The 16,105-nt window shown below is 41.5% G+C and overlaps 1 protein-coding gene across 1 annotated transcript in view; it reads right to left on the bottom strand.

The window, feature by feature from the left end:
* LOC117563185 (E3 ubiquitin-protein ligase SMURF2) overlaps positions 1 to 16,105 on the bottom strand; it is a 142,728-nt gene that overhangs the window by 52,744 nt on the left and 73,879 nt on the right. Inside the window, exons 12-14 of the mRNA XM_034241373.1 lie at positions 12,758 to 12,959; positions 7,127 to 7,230; positions 6,817 to 6,931 (exon numbers count right to left, since the gene is read on the bottom strand). Coding sequence (XP_034097264.1) covers positions 6,817 to 6,931; positions 7,127 to 7,230; positions 12,758 to 12,959 — 421 coding nt within the window. The remainder of the gene's footprint in view (positions 1 to 6,816; positions 6,932 to 7,126; positions 7,231 to 12,757; positions 12,960 to 16,105) is intronic.

Below are 16,105 nucleotides of genomic sequence, written 5' to 3'. Positions count from 1 at the left end.
ACCTGTACTTTCTACTTCTTACATGTTGAACTCAAATACCTGTACTTTCTACTTCTTACATGTTGAACACAAATACCTGTACTTTCTACTTCTTACATGTTGAACTCAAATACCTGTACTTTCTACTTCTTACACATTTGAACACAAATACCTGACTTTCTACTTCTTACATGTTGAACTCAAATACCTGTACTTTCTACTTTCTTACATGTGAACTCAAATACCTGTACTTTCTACTTCTTACATGTTGAACACAAATACCTGTACTTTCTACTTCTCACATGTTGAACTCAAATACCTGTGTACTTTCTACTTCTTACATGTTGAACTCAAATACCTGTACTTTCTACTTCTTACATGTTGAACACAAATACCTGTCTGTACTTTCTACTTCTTACATGTTGAACTCAAATACCTGTACTTTCTACTTCTTACATGTTGAACTCAAATACCTGACTGTACTTTCTACTTCTCACATGTTGAACACAAATACCTGTACTTTCTACTTCTTACATGTTGAACTCAAATACCTGTACTTTCTACTTCTTACATGTTGAACTCAAATACCTGTACTTTCTACTTCTTACATGAACTCAAATACCTGTACTTTCTACTTCTTACATGTTGATCTCAAATACCTGTACTTTCTACTTCTTACGATTTGAACTCAAATACCTGTACTTTCTACTTCTTACATGTTGAACTCAAATACCTGTACTTTCTACTTCTTACATGTTGAAACAAATACCTGTACTTTCTACTTCTTACATGTTGAACTCAAATACCTGTACTTTCTACTTCTTAAACTTAACACAAATACCTGTACTTTCTACTTCTTACATGTTGAACACAAATACCTGTACTTTCTACTTCTTACATGTTGAACTCAAATACCTGTACTTTCTACTTCTTACATGTTGACACTCAAATACCTGTACTTTCTACTTCTTACATGTTGAACCAAATACCTGTACTTTCTACTTCTTACATGTTGAACTCAAATACCTGTACTTTCTACTTCTTACATGTTGAACTCAAATACCTGTACTTTCTACTTCTTACATGTTGAACACAAATACCTGTACTTTCTACTTCTTACATGTTGAACTCAAATACCTGTACTTTCTACTTCTTACACTTTGAACACAAATACCTGTACTTTCTATTACATGTTGAACACAAATACCTGTACTTTCTACTTCTTACATGTTGAACTCAAATACCTGTACTTTCTACTTCTTACATGTTGAACCCAAATACCTGTACTTTCTACTTCTTACATGTTTGAACCCAAATACCTGTACTTTCTACTTCTCACATGTTGAACTCAAATACCTGTACTTTTACTTCTTACATGTTGAACCCAAATACCTGTACTTTCTACTTCTTACATGTTGAACTCAATACCTGTACTTTCTACTTCTTACATGTTGACTCAAATACCTGTACTTTCTACTTCTTACATGTTGAACTCAAATACCTGTACTTTCTACTTCTTACATGTTGAACTCAAATACTTGTACTTTCTACTTCTTACATTTTGAACCAAATACCTGTACTTTCTACTTCTTACATGTTGACACCAAATACCTGTACTTTCTACTTCTTACATGTTGAACTCAAATACCTGTACTTTCTACTTCTTACACTTTGAACAAATACCTGTACTTTCTACTTCTTACATGTTGAACACAAATACCTGTACTTTCACTCTTCACATGTTGAACACAAATACCTGTACTTTCTACTTCTTACACTTGAACTCAAATACCTGTACTTTCTACTTCTCACATGTTGAACACAAATACCTGTACTTTCTACTTCTTACATGTTGAACTTAAATACCTATACTTTCTACTTCTTACACTTTGAACTCAAATATCTGTACTTTCTACTTCTTACATGTTGAACACAAATACCTGTACTTTCTACTTCTCACATGTTGAACACAAATACCTGTACTTTCTACTTCTCACATGTTGAACACAAATACCTGTACTTTCTACTTCTCACATGTTGAACCCAAATACCTGTTGTACTTTCTACTTCTTACATGTTGAACTCAAATACCTGTACTTTCTACTCTTACATGTTGAACTCAAATACCTGTACTTTCTACTTCTTACATGTTGAACCCAAATACCTGTACTTTCTACTTCTTACATGTTGAACCAAATACCTGTACTTTCTACTTTCACATGTTGAACTCAAATACCTGTACTTTCTACTTCTCACATGTTGAACTCAAATACCTGTACTTTCTACTTCTTACATGTTGAACCAAATACCTGTACTTTCTACTTCTTACATGTTGAACTCAAACCTGTACTTTTCTACTTCTTACATGTTGAACTAAAACCTGTACTTTCTACTTCTTACATGTTGAACTCAAATACCTGTACTTTCTACTTCACATGTTGAACTCAAATACCTGACTTTCTACTTCTTACATGTGAACACAAATACCTGTACTTTCTACTTCTTACATGTTGAACTCAAATACCTGTACTTTCTACTTCTACATGTTGAACTCAAATACCTGTACTTTCTACTTCTTACATGTTGAACTCAAATACCTGTACTTTCTACTTCTTACATGTTGAACTCAAATACTGTACTTTCTACTTACATGTTGAACTCAAATACCTGTACTTTCTACTTCTTACATGTTGAACCCAAATACCTGTACTTTCTACTTCTACATGTTGAACTCAAATACCTGTACTTTCTACTTCTTACATGTTGAACAAATACCTGTACTTTCTACTTCTTACATGTTGAACCCAAATACCTGTACTTTCTACTTCTTACATGTTGAACTCAAATACCTGTACTTTCTACTTCTTACATGTTGAACTCAATACCTGTACTTTCTACTTCTTACATGTTGAACACAAATACCTGTACTTTCTACTTTGTTACATTTGTTGAACCAAATACCTGTACTTTCTACTTCTTACATGTTGAACTCAAATACCTGTACTTTCTACTTCTTACATGTTTGAACTCAAATACCTGAACTTTCTACTTCTTACATGTTGAACTCAAATACCTGTACTTTCTACTTCTTACATGTTGAACACAAATACCTGTACTTTCTACTTCTTACATGTTGAACTCAAATCCTGTACTTTCTACTTCTTACATGTTGAACTCAAATACCTGTACTTTCTACTTCTCTCATGTTGAACTCAAATACCTGTACTTTCTACTTCTTACATGTTGAACACAAATACCTGTACTTTCTACTTCTACATGTTGAACTCAAATACCTGTACTTTCTACTTCTTACATGTTGAACTCAAATACCTGTACTTTCTACTTCTCACATGTTGAACTCAAATACCTGTACTTTCTACTTCTTACATGTTGAACCAAATACCTGTACTTTCTACTTCTACATGTTGAACTCAAATACCTGTACTTTCTACTTTCACATGTTGAACCAAATACCTGTACTTCTACTTCTTACATGTTGAACAAATACCTGTACTTTCTACTTCTACATGTTGAACTCAAATACCTGTACTTTCTACTTCTTACATGTTGAACACAAATACCTGTACTTTCTACTTCTTACATGTTGAACCACAAATACCTGTACTTTCTACTTCTTACATGTTGAACCCAAATACCTGTACTTTCTACTTCTACATGTTGAACACAAATACCTGTACTTTCTACTTCTACATGTTGAACCAAATACCTGTACTTTCTACTTCTTACATGTTGAACTCAAATACCTGTACTTTCTACTTCTTACATGTTGAACTCAAATACCTGTACTTTCTACTTCTTACATGTTGAACTCAAATACCTGTACTTTCTACTCACATGTTGAACTCAAATACCTGTACTTTCTACTTCTTAGATGTTGAACACAAATACCTGTACTTTCTACTTCTCTACATGTTGAACTCAAATACCTGTACTTTCTACTTCTTACATGTTGAACACAAATACCTGTACTTTCTACTTCTTACATGTTGAACTCAAATAACCTGTACTTTCTACTTCTTACATGTTGAACTCAAATACCTGTACTTTCTACTTCTTACATGTTGAACACAAATACCTGTACTTTTCTACTTCTCTCATTTTTCCAAACAGCTGGTTCCTTTAGTCTGAATGTGTGTTTGATGCGGTGATCATTATTCTTTAGAGTCATTGCGTGCCTATTTATTTGAACACGATCCGTGTATCCATCATTTCCTGGTCTTCTCTAAAGAAGAGGGACCAATGGAAACGTTGTCATGTTGCCGTTGTTCAGCATGGAAACATTCATTAGCTAACAATGACATTATTGTTCTATTAATATAAAGGGAAGTCAGGTACTCTTTAAAACAGCTGCTAGTTATGGGTACTTTTTACTGAAGTACATTTCAAAGCCTCTTTACTTTTACTTTAGTAAAGAAGTTTAGTCAGTACTTCTACTTTCACCAGAGTATTTTAAACACGAGTATGTGTACTTCTACTTGAGTAAAGTAGTGTGTACTTTGCCCTCTCTGGTTATATGAATGTGCTGTTATTCAGTGTATAAAGTGTGTGTACGTACAGGATCCACACCAGGCTGTTGTGGCAGGTCGGGGTCCACAGACTCCATGTCGTCCAGATGATGGGGTTTCCCCAGCAGCTGTTTGTAGAACGGCAGCGTGAAGCCCCCGTCGATGTAGTGACCGTGAAACACCGCCATGCCCATGATCCGCCCCACGAAGTGGAAGTACGACAGATGCTCCTGAAGGGGAGGAACACGGTCCGTTAACGAGCAATACAGAGGAGAGTTAACAGCTGAAGGGACTGATGATAAAGTGTAGGAATCCATTTACTCCAGAGGCCTGTTCTACGAAGCTGGTTCAACCTAACCTGGATATGTTTGAGTTAGCCGGTTGGCCTAATCCAAAACATACGCGCTCTCGCTAAACTGTACTACGACGCGGGTTATCAAGTGGATCGCTCAAGCCAGCCGTGTCCTATCTAGTTAGGCGTTCACATGAGAGGGGTGGTATCTGGAGCATTCGACCAATCACAAACATGGAGAAGCGTACTGACAGCGCAGCGTCATACTTCCTGAATGAAAAGTGAACTATAATATTAGACATATGAAGAAGTTAAACTTTAAACATCCATGACTTAAACACTTGATCCAGGATCAAAGCCACAGAGCTGCACCTGCAAGGTGAACACAGCTGGTGACAGAACAAGTGTTTGAATGCGTACATTAACAGGTTTATGATATCACAGCCCGTCTAAGACACCATCTGACTTTCATTACATTTGACTCGAGTGTTTCCTCAACTTAATGTGTTGCTTAAAATAATCCTTCTGCATCCAGTCTGTGACGCTGTGAGTGTTGCACGGCCAGATACGGCTCAGCTGACTCAGATAAGAAAATATATGATACATTATGAAGTGATATGCCGCGGACTGTACTTAATGTTACTCTGATCCGGTTACTTATGTTGTGGCAGATATTTAAGTAAGCTTTCTTAACGCTAATGTTATAATAGTCAGATTGCTCTGAAGATGGAGGTGATATTCTATTCATGTTCACGTTCACACAGTCGCTGATTTGAACTGCAACGAGAGTTTAAACTGTATTTCCTTTCTCCTGTAATATGACTTGATCGCTTTAAACTCTGCACACCGTTGTTATCAGCTGTTCCACCACGGTTTCTACCTCAACCTGTAGTAGATGTATCCTCATTGAAACGGTTACATTCAATGAAAAATAAAATCAATGTGCAGGCTTACGTGAACACTGTTCTACATGAACAATATGGGCAGTTTATACATTAAATGAATCAACAGTATAGTGGCGATATGCTCCAAGCGGAAGCGATTCGCCATTAAAGCAAAGAAGAAGAACTCCGCACAGTTGATCTCTTATCCTGGAACCTATCCTGCTCCGGCGCAGGCTAGCCGTTCAGAATAAGTTATCAAGCCCGCTAAAAAGTGAACCAGCGTCGTAGTATAGGCCCCGGGGGAGATTAGGTTTACAGGCTGTCGCTCTATTGTAGAATTAAATAAATGATACGAAGAAAAGTGTAATAATAATAAAAAAATTAAATGTGGAAAACGTTTTATATTAACTTGAACACAAAAAGTGCTTCACATTTATATATTGATTGATTGATAGTAAAATAAATAAATTACAAAACTATTTTTTTTGCAGTGCAGTCATGTAATAGAAAACAAAACAAAGTGACATTTACAACAACAACAACAACAACAACAACAACAGCATTAGCAACATAAACAGTCCCACGACTGTGGCTGCGAGGGAGTGCGGTCGTCTTTCAACCAGAAGGTTGTGGGTTCGATCCCAGCCCATGCAGCCAACATGTCGATGTATCTTTGGGCGAGATACTTAACCCTGAGTTGCTCCCGATGGCATGGCCAACGGTGTGTGAATGTGTGTGAATGTTAGGTCCTAGAGCAAGTGGTACTGCTCTGTATGAATGGGTGTGAATGGGTGAATGACATGTAGTATGTAAAGCGCTTTGAGGGGTCGTAAAGACTGGATAAAGCGCTATATAAGTACAGTCCATTTACCATTTACATCTAGTTTGTGTAAAATAAATGATGAATAAAAAGGACTCAATTACGGTCATGGAACCACTGAATAATGACACTTGAGACAATGAGCTTCTTAGCGGCGATAGAAGCAGTCTCAGTATTCGCTTCAGGTCTGATCGCGCTCACCAACAATTCTACAAAACGGGATCGAAGAAACCCTTCTGAATGTTTGTTTAAAGAAACATAACATCTGGCTATAATGTGAGTATTTTCTGGTTGTTGTGAACGACTGAGACTCACAGGGTTGACGGCGGAGTCGGGGTTGATCTGCAGAGTGTAGATGTCATCTCGTGAATACTGGAAGAGTCCGTAGTACGGGTTCAGCATCTCATGAGACAGCAGGTACAGCCACTCCCTGCACACAGAGGAGATATGAAGTACAACACAGAGGATGCTACGGGGGCATCAGAGTCAGGAAGAAGACGTTACACAAAATAAACTCAAGTGAGAGAGGTGTGTTCTCTGGTTCCTCCACCAGGGGGCAGCAGAGTGACAGCTTTTACAGAGTGTGTGTTTCAACGCCTCTCTCTTTTGTTCTACTGCTGCTCACCTGGCCACTCCTCCGTAATCCAGCCCCTCCTCTGCTCTGAACTTCACCATTAGCCTTTTCCACAAGTCCTTCGGCCTCATCTTCATCACCTGGCGATACGACTCCTGCAGCACAGATGCAAAGAAACATCGTTAGAGAAACAGTCAACAGCTGTTTTACTTTACTGACCTCTTTGCTGCAGACAATTTTCAATTTGCAACTAACGATCCATTTTCATTGTCCTGGGGGGTGTACTACGAAGCAGGATTTTCGCTTAGCGGCTAAATTCAGGGGAAACTCCGGCTTTCCGGTCCTACGAAGCTGGTTCTCTTTTTAGCAGGCTAGATCTCCATGGTAACTTATGCTTAGCGGCTAACCTGGTCGGGAGCAGGTTAGGTTGCAGGCTAAGAGCTCAACTCAGTGAAAGCACCGCCTGCTGACCAATCAGAGCTCAGTGTGCGGAGTTTAAAGCGATCAAGTCATATTACAGGAGAAAGGAAATACAGAAAAGCTGCCGTTGCAGGAAAGACGGCCGGCAAAAATCACCGACTGTGTGAACGTGAACATGAATAGAATATCACCTCCATCTTCAGAGAAATCTGACTATTATAACATTAGCGTTAAGAAAGCTTACTTAAATATCTGCCACAACATAAGTAACCGGATCAGAGTAACATTACTTACAGTCCGCGGCACTGTGAGTGCAGACGTCGATGTGTCCCATTATCATTCATATCACTTCATAATATATCTCCTGATCTGAGTCAGCTGAGCCGTATCTGGCCGTGCAACACTCACAGCGTCACAGACTGTATGCAGAAGTATTATTTTAAGCAACACATTAAGTTGAGGAAACACTCGAGTCAAATGTAATGAAAGTCAGATCGTGTCTTAGACGGGGCAGTGATATCATAAACCTGTTAATGTACGCATTCAAACACTTGTTCTGTTCCCAGCTGTATTCACCTTGCAGGTGCAGCTGTGTGGCTTTGATCCTGGATCAAGTGTTTAAGTCATGGATGTTTAAAGTTTAACTTCTTCATATGTCTAATATTAAAGTGGACTTTTCATTCAGGAAGTATGACGCTGCGCTGTCAGTGCGCTTCTCCATGTTTGTGATTGGTCGAATGCTCCAGATACCACCCCTTTCATGTGAACGCCTAACTAGAGAGGACACGGCTGGCTTGAGCGATCCACTTGATAACCAGCGTCGTAGGACCGTTTAGCGAGAGCGCGTATGTTTTGGATTAAGTCAACCGGCTAACTCAAACATATCCAGGTTAGGTTGAACCAGCTTCGTAGTACAGGCCCCAGATATCATTCAATCGTTTTCTGTTATTGTTGTTGACTGATCTAAGATATGTCGATCTGTGTTTTCCAAAGTCTAAGATGCCTCTCTCCAATGTTGTTTTGTAAACATCAAATTAGAGATTTGTTTTCCAATTAATTGTCAAGGAGGAGTAAAAAAATACATTTTCACAAATCCGGAATCAGAGAATTACATTCTTTATTTCGTTGTTTTTACAAAACAATGTAATCAGGTCACATTTACTCTAAATTGGGATACTTAGATTAGCTTCCTGATTACATTTCTTACAGGTATTTAGTTATTGTAACCCTCCTAACTATGATGAGGGAAAGTTATAATAATAAACACACGTCTCCAGGTTTCACTTTGCCGTGCAGAAACACCCAGAGGAGCTGCGGGAGAAATGGGAACGTCTTATCTAAAAAAAAGTACTTCACTGCAGTTCTGTTTAACTTAACCTCAAGACACCCCACCCCCCGCCCCCCCCCCCCCCCCCTCTCACATTGAGTTCAGCCAACAAAAATTTCTTGGTTCAGATTAACAGACGAGGCTGTTCCAGAACATTCCAGCGCATTTTTTTACGAGGCTCAGGCAGTCTGCAGGTGTTGCTGCTCTGAAGATGCAGAAAAAAACCTCCCCAGCTGAAGATGTGCCGGAGAGAGACCTCATCTCAAACAAGACGTCTGCTTTACATTTCTGACTTCACACATCATAGATAACTGAGAGAGAGGAAGACTTCTCTCAGACAACCTGCACCATGACCTTCATGGCAGGAGACCAGGAGAAGAGCCAGGTGTTTAATACATTTTCCTAGTGGTCAAATGGTGGTACTACAACTGCCTCAAAGCACTTTCCCATTGACCTACATTGGAAAACAGCAATTTTACTTTGAATATCCATTAGCGTTCTAAAAGTTGAATAACTTGCTTAAAGGCCGAATCCAAGTTATTTTCCCTCTACATTCATTAGACTGAGCCGAAACCAGACGCAAGGTAGCGGGTGGGAGGCGGGGCTTAAGTATGTGGGTGGGGCTTACATTTGGAGGTGGGGTCAAAGGATAAAGTGTGCATGCTCTATAGGCGCTTTCACACCGCAGTACTTTTTCCACAAAGGTTCATGAGAACTTAGTTCATGAGAACTCTTTAGTTCTCATGAACTAAGTACAGATCGCGTTCACACCGGAATAAGTCCCTGAGGGAGGATTAGGCAAATGAAGCCGCTGACGTCACTTCTTCTTCTTCTGCTTTGGGTTTACTGGCAGGCCGCAAACCACTTCATATACTGCCGCCCAAAGTCCCCGGCCGGAAGTCCCCGGAGTTGGGGACTGGCTTCAGTAGAAGCTGCTGGGACTCCCAGCAGCTTCTACTGAAGCCTTCCGAGTAAATCGCCAGAACGCCGACACCTCCTCATCTCCACCGCTCCCATGTTTTATTGTGTGTTGCCATAAGTTAGTCTCTCTGCGTTTCTGCGCTGGGCTAACGCTAATGCTAATAATGCTAATGCGAGGATAATAAAATGGCGGCTTCACAAAACTTTTGGGAGTTTTACGGGGCGTGGATTGCAATCCTTCCAGCCAATCAGAAATAGGAACCTTTTTCTCCCACGAAAGTCCCTGCTCTCTAGCAGGGACGGAAAAGGGGGTGAAAGGGCTCTTTTTGGTGTGAACGCGACAAAAGAGTTCTCATGAACTAAGTTCTCATGAACCTTTGTGGGAAAAGTACTGCGGTGTGAATGCGCCTTATGGGTACAATGGAACAAAAATACCCATACCTTCCCTAGATCGTCACTGGATCTTTCTAAGATGTTCCCTTGATGTTCCCTTGATATTCCCTAGATGTTCCCTAGATCTTCCCTTGATCTGACCTTGGTCTTCCCTTGACAATCCCTAGATGTTCCCTAGATGTTCCCTTGATCTGACCTTGGTCTTCCCTAGACAATCCCTAGATGTTCCCTAGATGTTCCCTAGATGTTCCCTTGATGTTCCCTTGATGTTCTCTGGATCTTCCCTAGACAATCCCTAGATGTTCCCTAGATGTTCCCTTGATGTTCCCTTGATGTTCTCTGGATCTTCCCTAGACAATCCCTAGATCTTCTCTGGATCTTCCCTGATCTTACTTTGGTATTCCCTAGATAATCAAGCCACCCTCAGCATTGGAAGATCCATACCAATTTAGGCATAGCTTATCAGGATGTCCCATTTCACATATCTCCAATCTATCGTGTGATTGTACTTTGATTTTCAACTGTTTGAAAATAAATAAACACCATACTTCTATTGTTTAAAGCTGTCAGTGCTGAATGTAGATTTGTTGACCTTAGCTTCGGAGAAAATTAGATCCTGCAGGTGGTTGTGCAATGGAGCAAATATTAAAGTCTTTCCATGTTTTCTTACCATTTCGTTATGCATTCTTAATTAATTTCATGCATGCTCTGGCTGTGACGACTGAATTTCCCTTTGGATTAAATCATGTGTTAAAAAACAACCCTCCCCCTCAGATGATTTCCTGACGCAACAAAACAGACTATAACATCACTTGTTGTTAAATACCAACTATGTGCAATATATATATATATGCCGTTAATAACTGTGCAATAATAACCTGGCAGCTAAATCTTCAGAACTGCTACAGGATGTCTATTTGTATAAATTGTAATTTTTTTTATCTTTAAAGGTCTCCTATTATTCTGTTATCATCAATATATCACAGGTCTCAGATATATCCAGAGCCTGTCTCTGATTGGCTGAAACACCAAAAAGATCATTGCAGCATTACCCATAATCCCCTCTGTTTCTGCCCTGTTTCCAAAGCGCTGATTCTCTGTCTGTTACTTTAGATGAAAACAAGGAGCCCCTCCCCACGCCCCTCTGAGAGACATGTGGTTACAAAGAACTCAATGGTGCTCTAGAGGAGATTCAGGTGATAAGGGGGGGGGGGGGGTTACCTTGGTTGCTGATTGGCTAATGGTTACACAAGACAACACATCGTTATGACATCATAAAGTGACCAAAATCTGATCAGCTCATTTTCAGACAGGTTTTTATAGAAATGGATCAAAAAGAGAGAGAATCTTTGTTCCTGAAACTTTCAGAGTCTCTTTCCACAGAGGGGACACATGTTGATGTAGAAGAGACATGAAGAAGAGGGGACACATGTTGATGTAGAAGAGACATGAAGAAGAGGGGACACATGTTGATGTAGAAGAGACACGAAGAAGAGGGGACACATGTTGATGAAGAAGAGACATGGAGAAGAGGGGACACATGTTGATGTAGAAGAGACATGAAGAAGAGGGGACACATGTTGATGTAGAGGAGACATGAAGAAGAGGGGACACATGTTGATGTAGAAGAGACATGAGGAAGAGGGGACACATGTTGATGTAGAAGAGACATGAAGAAGAGGGGACACATGTTGATGTAGAAGAGACATGGAGAAGAGGGGACACATGTTGATGTAGAAGAGACATGAAGAAGAGGGGACACATGTTGATGTAGAAGAGACATGACGAAGAGGGGACACATGTTGATGTAGAAGAGACATGAAGAAGAGGGGACACATGTTGATGAAGAAGAGACATGAAGAAGAGGGGACACATGTTGATGTAGAAGAGACATGAAGAAGAGGGGGACACATGTTGATGTAGAAGAGACACGAAGAAGAGGGGACACATGTTGATGTAGAAGAGACATGAAGAAGAGGGGACACATGTTGATGTAGAAGAGACATGAAGAAGAGGGGACACATGTTGATGTAGAAGAGACATGAAGAAGAGGGGACACATGTTGATGTAGAAGAGACATAAAGAAGAGGGGACACATGTTGATGTAGAAGAGACATGAAGAAGAGAGGACACATGTTGATGTAGAAGAGACATGAAGAAGAGGGTATCCAGATATATCCAGAGCTTGTCTCTGATTGGCTGAAACCCCTCCCCACGCCCCTCTGAGAGAGATCTGGTTACTAAGAACTCAATGGTGCTCTAGGAGGAGATTTTCCCCCTCTGTGGGACGAATAAAGGTATTCTGATTCTGATGGTGAAGCCTCATCAGAATCTACACGTCCTAAGCGGCTAGTTCATCCTCCTCCTTACTTCAGTGACTACGAAGTGAGTTATGTCAGCCAAAGGCAAGCCACTACAATTCCTAGTTATCAACACACATATACATACACTACACCTGCTCCAAGGCTGTAATACTGTGACTGTTGTGTTGATATCTTCAGTAAAAGGAATTAACCGCTACCAAGACTCCTGTGTTCTTACCGACACCCCAAGGCGTTCGTCATTCCGAGTGGAACCTTCATTATACAGTCCTTATCTAATGTTTCTCTGTCCGTCCTCACCTCAAAGATCTCCTCGCGGGACACCTCGATGCGGCAGTGTCCGGCCTGCGGCTGCTGCTGGGACAGCTCCTGCCGCAGGATCTTCAGCTTCTGGACCAGGTCTCTCTTGTACTTCGGCACCGTGAGGCACTCGTTCTCCTCGGGCAGCTGGGCGGGCGAAACCGGAACCTGCTGGACCTGGTCCTTGAGATGGTTCTGACGACTGGGAGGAGGGCGGGAGAAAGAGGGGCGAGAGAAATCAGAATGCTGTTATTTTTTTAACTTTTTTTATTGGGTTTTTTCAACAGCTACGGTTATTCTATCAGAGCATGTGTCAAAAGAAGGTAAACAAATCTTCACTTAATAGAAAAATAGGTAGCGTAACAATGTAAATACTGCTTAACACCAGGGCAACCAAAACCCCACACAGACAGAAGACAAACAGACATATACAAATTAAATAAATGAATAGAAAACCACTCAGATTAAACAAAAATGTCAATAGTAAACAATAAATGTCATCAGAATGTTGTTATAACTACTGGCTGCTATTTAGAGAGATGAACATGGCTCACAGGATTTAAAAAAGAACATCAATGTAATGCATCATGTTTGTGGGGTATATAACAGTCAGTGGGGGTCCCTGGATAGGTTAGGGTTAGATGTATGAATGTTTGCTTCATTTTATTCTCAACAAATAAAACCAAAACGTGCCAAAAACTTAAAAAGAAAGCAGCGATTCATGAAGAGATGTTTCAAACACAGCGGCTAACCACAGTGTGAGCAGTGTGGCTGAGAACAACATCTGTGGGTAAAGATGACAGGGGTCTCCACTTTGAACCAGCCACTGTGTTAGGAAGACAGAGGGTGGCATATAACACACACACACACACACACACACACACACACACACACACACACACACACACACACACACACACACACACACACACACACACACACACACACACACACACACCATGTATACATCACTTCAGGGGACATTACATTGACTTACATGCATTTCCTGGAGACTTATCCTAACCTTAACCATAACCAACACATGCCCTCATGGGGACCTCCATTTTGTCCCCATAAGGGAGGCGAGTCCCCACACGTGACTATGTAAACAGATTTGAGGTCCCCACAAGTATAGTAATGCTAGGCCACACACACACACACACACACACACACACACACACACACACACACACACACACACACACACACACACACACACACACACACACACACACACACACACACACACACACACACCCACACACAGACACCCCCTCACACACACACAGAATAAAAAGAGCCTTTATTGGGCCGGCACTAAAGGATAATGTGCACAGTGGCCTTTTGCACTCCGGTGGGGGGGTCGCAGGGCCATAAACAGAACGAGCACAGAGGGTGCTGGAAAAAATACACATGTCTGTCTGTCAGCTTGAAATCAGGTCTGTGGTTAACACAAGCTGAAGAGATTTTTGTCCAACGACATCAAATACGTCAGTAAATACCCCACTGGTCTAAATGAGACGACTAAACGCCATCACGCCCAACATTAGCCGCCATTAGCTTAGCGGTGGCGACGTCATCATAAACATTTGTTTGTCACAAAGATTATTCTCTGTAATAATCCAAAATCCCATGGAGAAATCTCATTGGATTTTTGTGGAGGGAACCAGGGAGATGCTAACTTTCAAGTTGTCCTACAAAAATACTTCATCCCTGCACCTCTCCATTTGTAAGGTTCTTTCTGAAACTAAAGCTCAATCGCTAAAATACAGACTGATGTGTCAGACTGTATTCTGAAACGTCTCGACTGAAATCTGCTCCTCTCAACTATCCGCTCTATATCTTTCCTTCTACGACCACAATGACAACGTCTGATGATGCACTGCGTGCTAATAGAACCGTCCTTCGGGCAGCAGAGCGGAAACGGTGGAAATCCAAACACCGTGACGACCTCCTAACCTATCAGGCTCTCCTCTCCTCTTTCTCTGCTTCGATCTCTCAGGCAAAAAGCACTTTCTTTCAAGATAAGATCCAATCTTCCTATTCCAATCCTAAACAACTATTTTCCATCTTCTCCTCCCTCCTGGACCCCCCCAAAGCCCCTCCCCCCTCCTCCCTCTTGGACCCTCCAAAAGCTCCTCCCCCCTCCTCACTTCTGTCAAGCGACTTTGTTATCCACTTTGAAAAAAAGGTTGATGATATTCGCTCTTCTTTTTCTGACTCACCTTTACTCACCGCTGGGTCACCAGACCCTCCTTCCACCAACACACTTACCTCCTTTTCCCCTCTCTCTCCAAGTGAGGTTCTTACCCTCATTACCTCTGCCCGCCCTACCACCTGTCCTCTGGACCCTATCCCTTCAAACCTCCTTCAGACTATCGCTCCTGATATTCTACCGTTTCTCACCCACTTCATCAACACTTCTCTAACTTCTGGTCACTTTCCAAACAGTCTCAAGGAGGCAAGAGTAAACCCTCTCCTAAAGAAACCCACTCTCAACCCGTCAGATGTTATAAACTACAGACCTGTCTCTCTCCTCCCGTTCCTGTCTAAATCACTTGAACGCGCTGTCTTTAAACAACTCTCCTGTTATCTCAATCAGAACAATCTTCTGGATCCGCACCAGTCTGGTTTCAAGGCAGGTCACTCCACAGAAACTGCTCTCATTGCTGTCACGGAGGAACTGCACACTGCCAAAACTGCATCCCTCTCCTCTGTCATCATCCTATTGGACCTGTCTGCTGCATTCGACACAGTGAATCATCAGATCCTCCTTCGCACTCTCCAAAAACTTGGAGTTTCAGGCTCTGCACTTTCCCTCCTCACCTCATACCTGAAAGACCGTACCTACAGGGTGACTTGGAGAGGGTCTGAGTCCGACCCTTGTCAATTAACTACAGGGGTCCCTCAGGGCTCTGTTCTTGGTCCCCTCCTCTTCTCCCTGTACACAAACTCGCTCAGATCAGTCATTAGCCCGCATGGTTTTTCTTACCACTGCTACGCTGACGACACCTAATTAATTCTGTCCTTTCCCCGCTCAGAGACCCAGGTCGTTGCACGCATCTCTGCTTGTCTAGCTGACATCTCTCAGTGGATGTCTGCTCACCACCTCAAGCTCAACCTTGACAAGACTGAGCTGCTCTTCCTCCCGGGAAAAGATTGTCCCACTCTTGACCTAACAATCAACATCGGCACCTCAGTTGTTTCCCCGACTCAGACTGCAAGGAATCTGGGTGTGACCCTAGATAACAACCTGTCCTTCACTGCAAACATCGCTGCTACAACCCGCTGCTGCAGATACACGCTTTACAACATCAGGAAGATACGTCCCCAGCTGACTCAGAAAGC

This window comes from Gymnodraco acuticeps, unplaced genomic scaffold (assembly GCF_902827175.1).
Source record: "Gymnodraco acuticeps unplaced genomic scaffold, fGymAcu1.1, whole genome shotgun sequence".
NCBI classification, from domain to species: domain Eukaryota; kingdom Metazoa; phylum Chordata; class Actinopteri; order Perciformes; family Bathydraconidae; genus Gymnodraco; species Gymnodraco acuticeps.
The sequence above is the reverse complement of the archived record's forward strand: the minus strand, read 5'-3'. Positions and strand labels throughout refer to the sequence as shown.